This window comes from Pteropus medius, unplaced genomic scaffold, assembly GCF_902729225.1.
Source record: "Pteropus medius unplaced genomic scaffold, Ma_sr-lr_union100, whole genome shotgun sequence".
NCBI lineage: Eukaryota > Metazoa > Chordata > Mammalia > Chiroptera > Pteropodidae > Pteropus > Pteropus medius.
The window spans coordinates 3,236,140-3,251,397 of record NW_024356248.1 but is presented as its reverse complement, the minus strand read 5'-3'; the positions used below and the strand labels follow the sequence as shown (position 1 = coordinate 3,251,397).

Sequence of the window (15,258 nt, the reverse complement as noted above, 5' to 3'; positions counted from 1 at the left end):
GGCTTGGGGCAAGGATGTACAGCTGGGTGTGCTTACTTTTTTAGCAGGAGTCTAGGAAACCAGTCTGAAAACTGACAGACAAATAATCAAACCGCTAAATGGATCAGAGAGCTGTGGCTTTTATAGACCCTGGATAAACTTGGTTCTAGAAAATCTAGGAGGTGTCAGTTAACAGAGTGACAGACAGAAGATTTGCCTTTGATTGATGAACACACAATGAGATATAGAGATGAGGTATTACAGAATTGTACACTTGCAACCTATATTATTTTATTAACCAATGTCACCCCAATAAGTTTAATTTGAAAAATCATAACAACAACAGCAGCAACAAAAACAAAGTGACAACATTTTCTTTCCTGAACTGTTGATTCTTGACCTGATCTTTTCCGAGTTGCTTTGTCAGCTTTTTCCCTTCGAAAGCTATTCTTCCCATCAGGGATGTTTTTGTCCACAAAAATAAGAACACAGGGATTTCTTGACTCCTTTTAATTTTGTGCATAAAAACAGAAGGTCCAGGTGAAATTCCGCATGGGAATTAAAAGCCAGAATTTGGCAGCCTTAAGCCATTTTATTTCTTGTTCTAAAACAGCTTTTCTCCCCAATTTTCCTAATTATTTTTCTCTTCATCAACTATTCCCTTTCTGCTCCTTTTTTTTTTTTCCCTTTGCCATTTCCATATTCAGGTTAGGAAGATACAAGTCTGCGATTTAAGGTGATACATCCACTGCACCAGAGAAGAAAGAAATCCTACTGTGGCCAAGAATTAGCCTCGAGGCCTCTCCGCCCCGCCTTCCACCTCACAGCAGACGTCACTCCTCAGTCACAGGCTTCATTTCCACAGGGCTCTGACGCTACATCGGTATCGATCGCAGGACAATCCTCCAAGACTTCCTAATGGAAGTCTAGTTCATCTGTCCATTACGTAAATACTTATTAATCCTCTGTTATGTGTCAGACACTCAGAGTAAGCACCATCTTTGGAGTCGCCAGTGTAGAATTTAATGCTCTTTTAAGAGTCTGGTTGACCAAGCCAGCCCTTGGAGCCGCCTGTCCCTCTTCATCTACCCTCCAAGGTGAGTTCCACAGAGACGGAGCGGTGAGGACCCACCCGTTTCCGCCCCCGTCGGCCTTCAGGTTTCCCGCTGACATTGGCCTAGAATAAAGAGTGCCTCTGGGAGTCTCTCATTCAGCTGAACTCAGCTGGGCAGGGAGCCTTGGCACACGACAGGACTGGAAGCACAGTGGGTTTTCTCCTCTGTCCTCACTTCTCAGTCCCCACATCTTTCCTATCATGTAACTTCCTCTTTGGGGGTGATTTGAGCAAAAGAAGTAACTGGCATGGGACCCGTCTGGGCTAACTGCTGGCAGATTTCATATTTCTATATTTGTTTCATTATTGGGTAACACAAAACCAATCTAACACTTGATCTTTCCCTCTTTTACCATAAGATCTTGGATGGACTTTAAACAGAGACAAAGTAAAAATTACCACCATTTTTCTTTCTACCTGAAATAGCCATGAATAGGTTAAGGTAAAAACAAGTGAGTTAGGTGAGGTGGTTCTTTAAAATTGCATGGAATTGGGAATTTTGAGTCTTCCATTGAAATATTCCTATTGTCTCTATTGTGTGTGTGTGTGTGTGTGTGTGTGTGTGAGAGAGAGAGAGAGAGAGAGAGAGAGAGAGATTTAAATATGAAATTAAGAGCATGTGGGTCTATTCAGTTTACAGAGTTTGTTCTACTTTATATAGTCACTCAAAATATCTCAACTACTAGACTGACAAACACAGATGTGAAATAGAGTTTTCAGAACTGAAATTCAGGCAACACCCTGGCTCCATATGTGACTCTGGACAAGTTCTGGAGTCTCCCTAAGCCTTCATCTACTCAGTGGTGAACCACAAACAACAGCATCTACCTCTATGTTATAGACGAAGTTGTTAATCAGATCGACTGCAATCACCCATGTAAAGCTCTCTATGACCCAGGTAGAAGATCGATGCATATCAGCTTTCAGCTTTGCCGAGCTTGTCACCGCAGTCTTCAGGTTGACTCTGGTTCAATCCTTACAGGGTGGGGATGGGGGGAAAGGCATGTTACAGCATCCGAGGAGCTCAGTTTTCGCCTGGTCATCTATTTGACAGCACGGGAAGCCATACTGACTCAGTGGGACCACCTGAGTATTTTTTAGTAATATCCTAAACAAAGACATGCATCTTTTTAAAGGAAACAATCTGATAGTAACACCATCTGGATTAATAACACGGGTAAATTAGAACTGATTAGTTGCTTCATCGAGGATTCATCTTAGGAGTCTTTTAGAATGGGGTTGAAAACTTTTCCTGTAAATTGCCAGCTAGTAAATATTTTAGGCTTTGCAACCAAATGGTGTCCATAGTAACTACTCAAATCTGCCACTGTAGTGCAAAAGTAGATGCTATATAAATGCATGGGCATGGCTGTGTTCCAATAAATCTTTATTTATAAGAACAGGTGAGGGCTGGATTTTTTGGGGGGTTGGTTGTTTACCGACCCCTAATTTAAATCATAGAAATATAGAATCCCATGATTGGAAAGGATCCGCCTCCTAGTCGACACGCTTGAGACTTTCTCTTATACAGTCTTACAAACTCTGCTTGGGTGCCTCCAGGGCAGGGTGGCTCCCCACCTCCTGTCCATGGTCAGTTCTGATTCTTAGAAGACTTTTGCTTCAACGGAGCCCAAACTGTCTGTTTGATCCTCTTGTGGCTGAGACCGTACTTCTGTGCTGTGGCCATCGTGACAGTGAAGCAGTAGATCAGATACGAGCAAGAGAAAGCGGGCGGCTTAGATGTCCACCCACCTGGAAATCCTGTCAGGGTGTAACTATGTCTATCCCATTAATTGACTAGTCAGAATGCATGAGGACCACAGTGTGAGGGGCCTAGAGGCCTTTTGCTGAGCCAGTTATTTTATTGATGGATCACAGGGAACTTCGGGGGTTTCCAGGGCCAGGATAAGCTTGGATAGGGCATTTGATGGGCTTGAAGAAGCACGTGTTAACCTACAAGAAAGACAGTATTTAAATATTTTTGCAACCTAGTCACATGAACACCAGTCTTGCCTAGAAGAACATCTGGCACCTAGTAGGTGGTCAATATATGAAAGATTAAATGAATAAATGAATGAATGCAAGAAACTTGCAGTCTTAGAACTCTATTAATGAGAGTCCGGAACAGTCAATGGCAGAGGAGAGACCTATAAGATCCCAAGGTGATGGAGACAACAGGGCAAGACAATCTGTTTAGGAGGAACATCCAGTTTATATTTGAAGCTGACAAGAATCCACATCCCAGAAATTATTTTATGTCGGCATCTGAGGCCTGTCAATATTGGGGCTAGACCAACCCAAAAGGACGAATATTGTATGATTTCACGTATAAGAGGTATCTAGAATAAGCAAATTCCTAGAGACAGGAAGCAGAATGGCATCTACTAGAGGTCGGGGGAGAGAGGAATAGGGAGTTACTGGTCGACCTCCCATCTTCTCACCTCCAAGACCACTCGGCTTCCCACCCGGGAGAGACCTGAGCTCTGGCAGAGTCTCCTCTTGCCCCAGGCTCAACAAGAGGACGGTGTTACTCAATTTAAATTTCAGATAAACAACAAATAATTTTTAGTATGTATAGGTATGTCCCATGCAATATTTGGGGCGTACTTATTGTAAGAAAAATTGTCATTGGTTATCTAAAATCCAAATTTAACTGAGCATTCTATAATGTGTCGGAGACCCTAAAAAAGTACTGAACCTCCAGAGACTTTGGCTCCTTCCTCATTTTTGAGCTCAAATAAAGCACTGGGCCACTGGAAATGGGACGCGGCTCCTCCAGGAGTTGGTCAGAGGAGCTGGGACTTCATTCCACATGCCAGTGACATCGATGCATTAGAGACAACAGCTATGAGGGATCTAGCAGGCAGTTTGCTCTTCCTTTCTCACTATGACGGGCTGCTTTGAGGACCAGTGGTTTCCTGGGAACTATCTGAAGACATTTGCAGGACTAAACAATGGTCTGTGTCTTTCCTTAAGCTGTGATGGGCTCAGGAGTAGTCCTTAGATTGGATTTGTCTCTTTCCCTGCCTTATAGCTCCCTCCCCCTTACACTTGCAGCCCTGGGAGTATCCCTCCCAATGAAACATTCATTGATAAGGAGCACTAATTTATACGATCATGTCCCTCTTATACGCTCCATGCCAGCCATTGCACTCATTACTGTATATTTTAATGGACTTCTTGTGTGACTTCTCTAATAAACTATAAGCTCCTTGTGGGAAGAGGGTGCCTCTTCGTGGTTCAACATTGTATTGCTAAAGTCTAGTGCAGTATCTGGTCCATAGCAGATACCCAATCAATACTTATTACTATTGAATAAAGCAGACAAAGCTGATAATATTTCTCAAACATTTCGATGGAAAATTAGGCCATGACTGGTTGGGAATGAATAATCAAACTGAACCAACATTATTATAGGAGTTTTGTTTCAATTTACTTCAATATTTTTGAGCACTTACTCTGGTTCTAGATTGTGCTATTTGTATTTCTTACTCTAAAATAATTTGGTTTTCTGGTCTGTAATTGTATCCTGAGTGAATCAGGGATGGTGTGAACCCAGTGTCCTACATAATAAATTATAAGAGCCCAGAGGGAGAGCTTTTATATGCTGAGAGTGTTTGCTGATTCCAGCCTGATCTGGTAGTTAAGCCTCTGGTTCTGCACGACTGACCCATATCCATTCCATATCCACCTTGGTCCCCATTCTTGCCAAGTACCTGTAGCTAGAGAGGCCACCTTAGAGGTACCCAGTCTCACTCCTCTCCCTGACCCTAATCCTCTTCCCGATCCTACACTCTGAGGCCGAGAAGGAATAACTATCAGAACTGACCTGCCTTGTCACTTTCCTGCAAATTTCTTCCTGATCCAGTCAGACTTGGATTCCGACGATATTTCTGTCAGGCTGACAGTCAGGGGAAGGACTAAGGAAAGTAGGGAAAGAATAAGGAAAGAGAAACAGGTCAGCATGATGCAAAAAGAGTGGAGGGATTTATCTGAAAATTCTAGTTATTAGAGAGCCAAATCCGAGCTTTGCTCATAAGGACCGGAACCCTGGTTTCTCGGGTCTCGAGTAGGCCTTTCTGACCCTCTTCCTTCCTCATCCTCTCTTAAAACTAGGTTTTAATTTCTACCTTTGGGAACGAGGGCAGTGCGGGATAGTAAAAGCATAGGGCTAGAATTCCAGAGACTCGATGCTGTTCCTCATCCTATGACTAATCCGAGGGTGACCTTTGACAAGTCACTTCCCCTTTCTAAACTTTGGTTTCCCTTTCTGTAAAATAAACTTTGCTGAGCTCCTTTCCAGCATTTGCATGATGCATGGTCCACGAGTCCCCAATCCAATTACATCCCGCTCGAACTGAAACCTATGGCTCGGACTTTTTACTCAAAACTTTTAAGAACATTCTGTCCACACAGATCAAGGCAAGCACGTTTTCCCATCTGTTGTTCCTATCGGTGAATTATTTCCTTGTGCGGTTTGTAATCTCGAGCTCCGTTTGCACTGAGGTTTGCCCCGTGGAGGCAGTTTGCTCTGGTTCAGCCGGCTGTCCCTCCGAGCTGGTTTTAAATTCGTCTCTGCTGAGGCCTCATGCTCCTAGTGGACTGGTGTTTCTGTCAATTTCTTGGTTTGGCGTCAATGTGAGTTCAAACCTCACCCCTGTGTGAACACAGGACTAGGTTTCTGACCCGTCTTGGAAGATGGCAAACATCTTAGCCATTCTCCACGGGCAAGTCGGCGGGTTGTTTCTCATCTGTGGGTGGTGGTTGGGACAGCCCCTTTGACTCCCAGGACAATCCCAGGCCATCTTGAGCGTTGCACCCAAGACCAGTGGCCTGGATCACCCCCCAGTACACCGCAATGAGGTTTATGCCTGGCTCAAAAAGTCCCTTAGCCCCGCGGCGTCACCTCCCACCCACCACCCTGATTTTGAGTTTGCTCTTTCTGGCACTCGAGAGCTCCCTTTCTTGGTTTTGAGCCTGAATCTTTGTGTTTAGAGAAATGCATCTGTGCCTGTGCGTCTAAGAAGCGTCTTCCGTGCATCAGCTCAACCAGTCAAACTCTCTGTCGTTATAATTTATTTTGTACACTTAACCTTTTCATAGATGTGATGGGTGGCCACACATATATCGAAGTATCAGGACTCTGGGGAACAAAGTTTCCTGCTATCACACCCCTCCTTCCAATTAAAGAATGCCTTCAGGGAAATCTGACCACCTCCTTCCAGGGGTAAGAAATTTCCATCCAGGGGGCGCTCCGGCTTCCAGTGTGATCTGCCTTTCCTTCTGCCCGCACCCCCAGGAAAAGACAGAGGACTGCTGTTGTCACTGTCACGAGGTGACCAGAACAGAACTTTTCTGGAGAGCAGGGAGAGGGTAGAGAGCAGCAGCTGGCTAGTCGGGCGTAGCGAGGACTAGTTCTTCCTTCTGCAGTGTGTGTGTGCGTGTGTGCGAGTGTGTTTGCATGTGTGCTAATGTGTATATTAGTGCATGTGTGTACGTGTGAACGTGTGTGCATCTGTGTGTGTGAGTTCGTGTGTGTGTGTGAGCGTATGTGTGACCGTGTGTGTGTGTGATGTGGACTCTGTGTGTGTGACTGTGTGTGTGTATGCTTGAGTGTATGTGCGACCTGTGTGTGTGTGCGTGTGGTGTATGTGACGGCCAGTGTGACTCTGTGTGTGTGTGCATGTGTGACTGTGTGTGTGTGTGACTCTGTGTGTGTGTGTGTGAGTGTATGTGTGAAACTGTGTGTGTGTGTGACCTGGTGTGTGTGTGTGACCGTGTGTGTGTGACCTGTGTGTGTGTGTGTATGTGTGACTGTGTGTGTGCGTATGTGTGACCTGTGTGTGTGTGTGAGACTCTGTGTGTGTGTGACTCTGTGTGTGTGTGTGTGTGTGTGTGTGTGTGCGCGCGCGCACATGTGGAGAAAAGTGCATGGCCGAGACACGAGGAGTCACGAGGCCTTGGTTTGAGTCCTGGCCTCGTCGCTCTTGCGAATTGCTTGTTTTCGCTGGAGCTTCATTTCCTCATTTGCAAAATTAGAGGATTTTATTAAATGTGTAGATTATAACCCTAATTTTTAGCAGTGGGACCTTTATTTCCAAATGCAAGCTTACACAGAAATTAACACATACAACATGTAAAAGGGGATCGCCTCCAGTCACCTCTTGGCCAGGCCTGCGCCCAGCCTGGGCCCCTGGAATATTTCCTCCAGCTGACACCTTGTAATTCTGATGAGAGAAAGAAGTTTCCCTAGCCATAAAATTCTTGAGGCAGAGCTGAAGTAGCACGATTTCCCTGAAAACAGGAAATCAGAGTTGCCAAACTGTGAAGAAAGAATTTTCAGACCGTCCTGCATTCTGCCTCACAGGGCCTTTCACCTTCTTTGGGATAGTTTGTTGACAGGCAACAACCAGCTGTCGTGTAGTAAATGGAAAGATTGCCGGGCTGGAAAGGAGGGCTTTCATTAACCAGATGTGAGTCATTAGCAAATTATTTCACCACTCAGAGCTCCTGTTCCTTATTTGTGAAAAGAGGGGAGCAGAATAGACCGGTCACAGGAGGTCACCGATAGCTCTAAAAGCTTTCCAAGGTATAGTCAAATGTGGATGTGCTCACGAAAATTACTGTGCAAATACTGATGGTCTAATGGGTTTGAGTAAATAGGTGCCCTAGCACGCTACTGGCAGGAGCATCCACCAGTAGGCACTTTAGAGAAATTGGCAATTTAAATTTAAAGTAAATTTAGAAAATTAAAAATATACATATCCTATAAACGGCAAGTCATCTTCTCAGTTTCTACCATAAAAATTGCATATTAGCACGAAGAGGTATGTACAAACATGCACATTGCAACAGTGTAATAAACTAGCAAAAACTGGAAACTACCGAAATGTCCATCAATGGAGGAAAAAGGCACATAAATTTTATGTCAATTCTATGAAACAGTTAAAAAGACCGAGGTAAATTTTAGATGTATAGCATGAAAAGAGCTCCAAGAAATAATGTAGAGTGAAAAAAAAAAAAACAAGATATAGAATGATCATTCAGTACAATACCATGTATGTAAATACACACAGAGCCCCAGAAAGCAGTATTATATATTTTGGATTGGTATATATTAATATTAATATGCAGAAGAGGTATTATTTTACATACCAACATAAACAGTCCTGCACTCTTGGAGAGTGCGGGAATGAATTAAAACTGAGGGTTATGTTCAAAGGAGACATTTTCTTATCTATAGTGTTTTAATTTGTTAAACAAAAGAATCTGTGTATATGTTATAGAATTAAAGTACAATTTTTAAAAATTACTGGGCACAATGCCTGGCATATAATAAGCATCCAATAAATGTTAATTCCCTTCCTTGGCATAAAATCTCTAAATTATCTGTCAAGTGAATTTGGATTTATTTATCCATCTGTTAAACAAATATTTGTAGAGCACATAGTTTGCTCCAGTCATGTCCTGTGCTTTGGAGAAACAACAGAGAGCAGTTTAGTCAAAGATGTTAACAACGTGGGGAGAAGACAGATAACCGGAAAAAATTATAAAGTATTATAGCTTCCGATAGATGAAACAAAGGACAGTGTGGAATGGGAACACTGCGCAGTAATGCTTGACCTCATCTGGCGGAGCCAAGGATCGAGGGAGGCTGTACAAAGGACAGGTCAGTCTCGGTCACAGCCCTCGCTCTACCTAAACTGCCAACGATCCAAGTGGTCAGAGAGCAAATCAAAGGACAGCACGAACCGAGAAAAGGATTGAGGCAGAATAGTTAAATCCAAAGTTGACGTGACTCGGGGATGGCTGACATGACTCACCAGGATTTATAGACGCAACCATTAAAGAAGGAGAACTTTAGAGATGTTTGTCCTTTGCTTATGAACCGTCTTATAAAAGAGAATGAAAGACACTTGAAAATCCATGTTCAATTCTGCTGCAAATTCACTAACTTGGTTGTCCTATCTCAGATTGTGGGCTCAGGGGGGCCACTTCTGAGATAATGTATGTAGCAAATCTTAATAAGGGTTTTTTGTTTGTTTGTTTGTTTGTTTGTTTGTTTTTTAACTCAAGGAACTATAAGACACAAAGAGGACATCTGCTTCTTCCTCTCCTTGAGTTTTTTCAATGCGTCTTTGATCTCCTTGTTTCTCAGACTGTATATGATGGGGTTCAGCATGGGAATCACAGCTCCGTAGAACATGGACACCAACTTATCTTGGTCCCGTGAGGAGCCAGCAGTAGAACGGAGATAGGAGAAGAGACCAGAGCCATAGAAGAGAATCACTGTGGTCAGGTGAGAGGCACAGGTGTTGAAAGCCTTCGTCCGCCCTTGGGTTGAATGGATCTTCATGATGGCAATAATGATGTAGCCATAGGAAACCAGGACAACAAGAGCTGATGTCCCACCAACTGCACACACAACAAGAAAGTTCACTACCTGGCTGAGGAAGGTACTAGAACAAGACAAGACCAGCAAGGGGGGCAGGTCACAGAAAAAATGGTTAATGACCCGCGGCCCACAGAAATGGAGCCGGAATATGGAGCTGGTTTGGACCAATCCGGTGAGGAATCCTCCAGTGTATGCTGTAATGGCCATCCCCACGCAGGTGGTGGGTGACATGAGGGCTGTGTAGAGCAGAGGGTTGGAGATGGCTGCATACCGGTCATACGCCATGACTGCCAGGAGACAGCACTCCGTGCCTCCCATCCCGATGAAGAAGAAAAACTGAGCAGCACAACCCACAAAGGAGATGGTCTTCCGCTCCTTGAAGAAGTCACAGAGCATCTTAGGGGCTACAGAGGACGTGTATGAAATATCAACAAAGGACAAGTTACCAAGGAAGAAATACATGGGTGAGTGGAGGTGCGACTCTATCCTGATGAGGACAATGAGGCCGAGGTTCCAAGCCAGAGTCATGCAGTAGATCCCCAGGAACAGCACAAAGAGGGAAACCTGTAGCTCTGGCTGCTCCGAAAATCCCAAAAGGATGAAATCGGTCATCACGCTGATATTCCTTCCTACGGCCATATATCTTCTCTCTGCCTTCAGAGCCCCAAAGGGAGATGCCTGGGACAATGAAAATCTAAGTGAAGAGGCCATTTCATTCTGTCACAGAACCATAGACTCCCAGAGTCGGAAAAGACACTGGGAGGCAAATGTCCTACCTCTACTGACACAGACTTCCCCTCTACAGTACTTATTTGGTATTTCATGGAGGTCTTAATCACCCTTATCCGATGCATTTCTTTATAGAAAATTGTCAGGCCCCAGAACAGACGGGCGTTTTTGAATTATTTGGATCTTCGTCTTCACAGTTGATGTCACCACTTTACTGAAGGAAGTTATTACTAGTACTAGTTATTACTAGTACTTGGAATAAATAGCCCCTTCTTTCCAAGCATGGCAGTTGCTTTATTGAGCCACTCAGATTTACACTATTCTTTTTCTTTTTTTTTTTTAAAGAAAATAAACACGTCAAAAATTGAAATGCCCAAAGAGACAATTTTGTGTTTCTTATCATCATAGTTTTGCTGACCAGGTTTTATGGGGTCAAGGAGTTATTTCTCCTTTAAAGCAGTGCAGTGAAGCACACAGAGATGTGGAAAACTGGCATCTTCGTTAAAGATTAAAGAAAGAGGTGAAAAAAAATTTAACAAATGCTAATGTTCAGTTTGCATAAATATTATTGACTGATCAAACACCATAATCCATGTGTTTATAGAGCTAAATGTGGATGATGTAGAAAGTCATAAAACATTACTATTAAGTTCAAGATAGTGCTCCTAATGCATGAGACAGACAGGAAACAGACCACAGCACAATGTGACAGGGGCTATAAGAGAATTCTTTGTACAGCATCCTGGATCCCAGACACAGCAGGTGGAGGCTTCCGAGAGGAGATGTGTTTGTGGAGGATTCCAGCAATAAGTAAGGGGTTACTGGCATGAAAACTGGCATGTGTGGGGCTTGGGAGGTGGATGGTTCAGAGGGCTTTACAATAAAGATGGGAAGAGCATCTGCTAAAGCTTAGGAGGGCCCAGTGCTTGAGGAACCTTGAACATGTCAGCATGGCAGGAGCACAGGCTAAAAAGGGTTAAGAGAAGATAATAGAAGTCTAGTTTTCAGAGGCAGGGGGAGGTAGACAAATTGTGAAAGATCTTCAGAAGCAAAGATGGCAAGGACATTTGTTTGTTTCACATGTATGTAATTGCACGTACTGTATATGTAATTGTATAGATGTGCAAGCATTTGCATCCTTAATTTCAACCTTCTCTCCACTTACAGACTTCACCCCCCCTTAACCCTGCTCTGTTCTTTTGATAGTACCTACCACCTTCTACCATGACACATAATTGATTGGTTTACTAGTTGTCTGTTTTCCCCCACTAGAATGTAAGCTTAATGAAGATCAGAACTTTAAGGAATTTTTTCATCTTCTGTTCATTAAAATATCTCAAGCACCTAGACCCAAGCCGGGCACATAGTAGGTACTCAACAAATATTTGATGAATAAATATCATGTTAGACAGTTTGACCTTTCTCCTACAGACAAGAGAGATAACATGAAAGTTTCGTTTTTGTTTTTTAAATTTTACTTGTTTCTTTGTAAACAGGGAACTAGCTGTCAATATGTGTTTACTACTATAACAGAGAACAGTAGAGAAGGTGGATGGCAGCGCCAAGAGACTGAGAAGAAAGATTGGAAAGTCGCTTCAAAAGCCAGGAAGAAAGCCGTTGATGATTTGCATTGAGACAGGTCGATTTGGACATAAAGGTTCCCCTGAGATCTAACAGCCCCTGTCAATCTGCAGCACGGAGGGGAAGAGAAACCAGATGTGGTGGACAATCAGTGGCCACACGCCCCACCTGTTTCTCACACTGACAGTTATCGTCAAAGGTACATTTTAGCAAAATACATCATGATTCTTTTTCCTTTCAACACCAAGAGTCTATGGTATCTAGTCTGTTACATGCTTAGAATGTAATGAAGCTGATTGCGATTATTTTATATGATTACCACATCAATAACCTGATTATTTTGACCAGAATTATCTGGAGGTAAAGATGTAGAAATAGAGTACATGACATACATTAAATTTCCATATAATTTATATGAATTATATAAATAATTATAATTATATGAATTATGTCATTTATATGTAAATCTTATAATTTATATAAATTTAATGTATGTCACATACATTATGTATATGTATATATATGTGTGTGTGTATTAGTTTGCATGATCTGAGAAGCACCACTTATTTTTACAGAATTTTTGAGTTTATACAGCATTTTCATATCCATTATCTTATTTGTGGTCATCCAAAGCAGGATTTTGATGTCAGACAGAGCTAGTCTCAAACCCTTACATTATTACTTACTAGCTGTGTGGCCTTGGTCAAGCTGACACATCATTCTTAAATTTCTTTTAATTTCCTTCAATTGTAAAACAGAAAAAAATAATAGGAAGACCTCATAGATTGTGAGGATTAAATGAAATGACTTACGTCAAGTTTCCAAGAGGAACAAAATAATTTTTATTACTTAGTAAATGATCAATGCTGTCAGGATTTGAACTCGGGTCTCTTCTTCCCTAATCGAAGGTGTGCCCTCCACTGTACCTGCTACCTAAACCCAGGTGCATGTGCTTGTCCGTGATAATAATAGCTCCCCTGGCCAAATGTCCCGTACTTATGTTATTCCCACTATGTATAGGAACATGTTGGCTTACTTCAAAGCACTTACCCCACTGTGTGTTTACTTTTGTTGCCGACTTGTCCTGTCCGTATTCTTGACTGGAGAATCTGAAAGGGCATTTCAACTTCCGTGCCTGGCACATAGTAGACATTAAATAATGTTTGCTGAATGAGTGCAGTTTACAACCATTCCAAAAGACACATATTTCAGACCAAAAACTCACTGGGGTCATGCCAGCTCAAGTTGTTCGTAAGTGACTAAGCCAAGATTTAAACCCTTGATTCTTCTATTCCAGAGCATGTTCTCTTTCTTGAATGTGATAAAAGAATCTGACCATGGGACTGGGCAATTCAGGCCGTATGGTATGTGTCACTGCAATAGAGGTGATCTTTTCCTCATCCCTACTGACCGAACACAACTGGTTGTGTGAAACCTGAACACCGAAAATCATTGTAAAGAGTTTTCTTCTCTTCAACCTGGGCAGGTCCATTTACATTTTAATGAAGTCAAAGCTACACACCAAGATAAAGAGAAATGAAGTTCTAATGTGGTAATTCCCAAATGAATGATATATTTGAGGTATAGGGAGTATTTGCTGTTCAGATGACTTTGTAGGGTATGATGGAAAAAAAAAAGAAACCTAGAAAGACTAGCACATAAAAAAAAAAGTGTTTCTTGCTTTCATCCATTCTTTCTTCTCATCTGTCACAGTGCTAGGCACATTATAGGTGCCCAATGATTACTTGTTCATTGGCTAATTATAGGGTTATGAAATATTTATTATATAGACACTGTAAGTTTGCCCTAATCTTAACACTGGAGTGGCCCTATTTTAAATATCGCATGGATATCCAGAAAACTCTGGGTATATACCTAAAATAATAAAACAGTTGACTATCAGAGGTAGAAATCTGTTAGCCTACTAGTCTTTCCCTGTTATAGATAATAAAACCGAAGCCAAAAGAAAGCAGATATCTGTACAGTTGCTTGGTACAGGAGGTGAAATTAGGACCTGTGTCCCATCCTCCAGGAGTAGCTCTTTCTACTTTCCCTTATTCTAAAACCTGAAGTCTCAATGGCAACTAGAGCGAATCTAAAGAAACGAGATGATTTTTTTTTTTTATTGCAGACACACTTACACATGCACACACGCATGAATCTAGAATAGCATAAAAAGCACTATCTCGAAAGCTAAAAAGAAGAAATGCTGATCCAATTTCTGTTCCTCCTACATTTTTGCTGTATAACCTTGGGAAAAATTATTTGCCTTTCTGAATCTTAAACTCCTCATCTCCTGTCTCTACAATAAAGAGATTAGCTTAGGTAAGTGTTTTTCAGGCTACGTTCCTTCCTTCTTTCTTTCCTTCTTTATTTCCACTTGTAAATAGCAGAACATTTTTAAAAACAAAATATTTTGCAGAATTCCAGAATATCAAGTCCAGCTTCCCTGATTAAAGTTGAGCAGTAGGGAGAGAGGATGCCAGCCTCTTGCCTCTTCCACCTTCTCCTCCTTCACATTATATGATTCTAGAAATCACCACTAACCATTCCTAAGGAAGGACAAAGGGCAGACTCACCTACAACTTCTTAAACTCTGAGTTTCCATCAGTTGGCTAAGACCAGAAGCTTGGAACAGACCCCATCTCTGCTGGCACATGGATCACTGATCTCAGCCAAAGAGATAAATAGAATTCGGTTGTAGCTACTTTAAATTGGCCACCAAGGGAAGGACTTTTTGGAGCTTTAAAGGAAGGCCAGTTTTCTCCTAAGTGCTGCTGTGTCCCTCTAGGCCGTGGGGTATGACCTGTCCGAAAGAACGCCTGCCTACTGGCGGCTTGGCTTCATGCCTGGGCTCAGGGGTAAAGAGGATGCCAGCTTCAGTTGGGTTGATTTCCATTGGCTCTGCTTTCACTGTATTCTTAGTCCTTGACCTGGTTCCAATAAGATATCTCTAGAGGCAGTGAAAGCCAAGAGTGGCTCTTGGCTTCGAAATATGTAACTATTTCATCAACAGTAGTTACCTTTGTAAAGCACTGGGTATTTTACAGAATCTCTTCAATGTAAGCATATCTTTTGGATGACTCCAAGAGTTGGAACTAGGACTGGAAACAAGGAGAGAGGAGAGAGAGAGAGAGAGAGAGAGAGAGAGAGAGAGAGAGAGAGAGAGAGAGAGAGAGAGAGAAAGAGAGAGAGAGAGAGAAAGGGAGGGGAGTGGAGGGAGTGGAGGGAGAGAAATTATAGGAAAATGATAGAACAGTCCAAAGGTAGAACAGATATCCTGGAAAGGAGTAAATTCTCCATCACTGGAAGTAAATAAGGAAAAGATATTACACTTAATAGTGACAATCTCACTTGTATGTGGAACTTAGAAAAAAAAAAGAAAGAAAAGAAAAACCAAACTCATGGAAACAGAGAAGAACAGGTTGGTGTTTGCCAGAGGCAGCTGGGTGAGGTCGGA

At 42.3% G+C, this 15,258-nt stretch overlaps 1 protein-coding gene across 2 annotated transcripts; it reads right to left on the bottom strand.

Annotated features, from left to right (window-relative positions):
* Positions 1-2,072: 2,072 nt before the first annotated feature.
* Positions 2,073-14,663, bottom strand: LOC120600709 (olfactory receptor 5A1). Of its 2 annotated transcripts, XR_005652275.1 has the most exons (4): positions 14,378-14,653; positions 12,849-12,933; positions 4,923-5,013; positions 2,073-3,046 (listed from the first exon to the last, which is right to left on the bottom strand). XR_005652275.1 is itself a non-coding variant. In XM_039860196.1 (3 exons), the coding sequence occupies exon 3, from the start codon at positions 10,125-10,127 to the stop codon at positions 9,165-9,167; it is 963 nt and encodes a 320-aa protein (XP_039716130.1). In that variant the 5' UTR covers positions 10,128-10,166; positions 12,849-12,933; positions 14,378-14,663; the 3' UTR covers positions 8,199-9,164. The 2 variants fall into 2 exon arrangements, 1 of the variants encoding a protein (XP_039716130.1); XM_039860196.1 differs by lacking the exons at positions 2,073-3,046; positions 4,923-5,013 and adding an exon at positions 8,199-10,166 and having other exon boundaries at positions 14,378-14,663.
* Between the last annotated feature and the right edge of the window lie 595 nt (positions 14,664-15,258).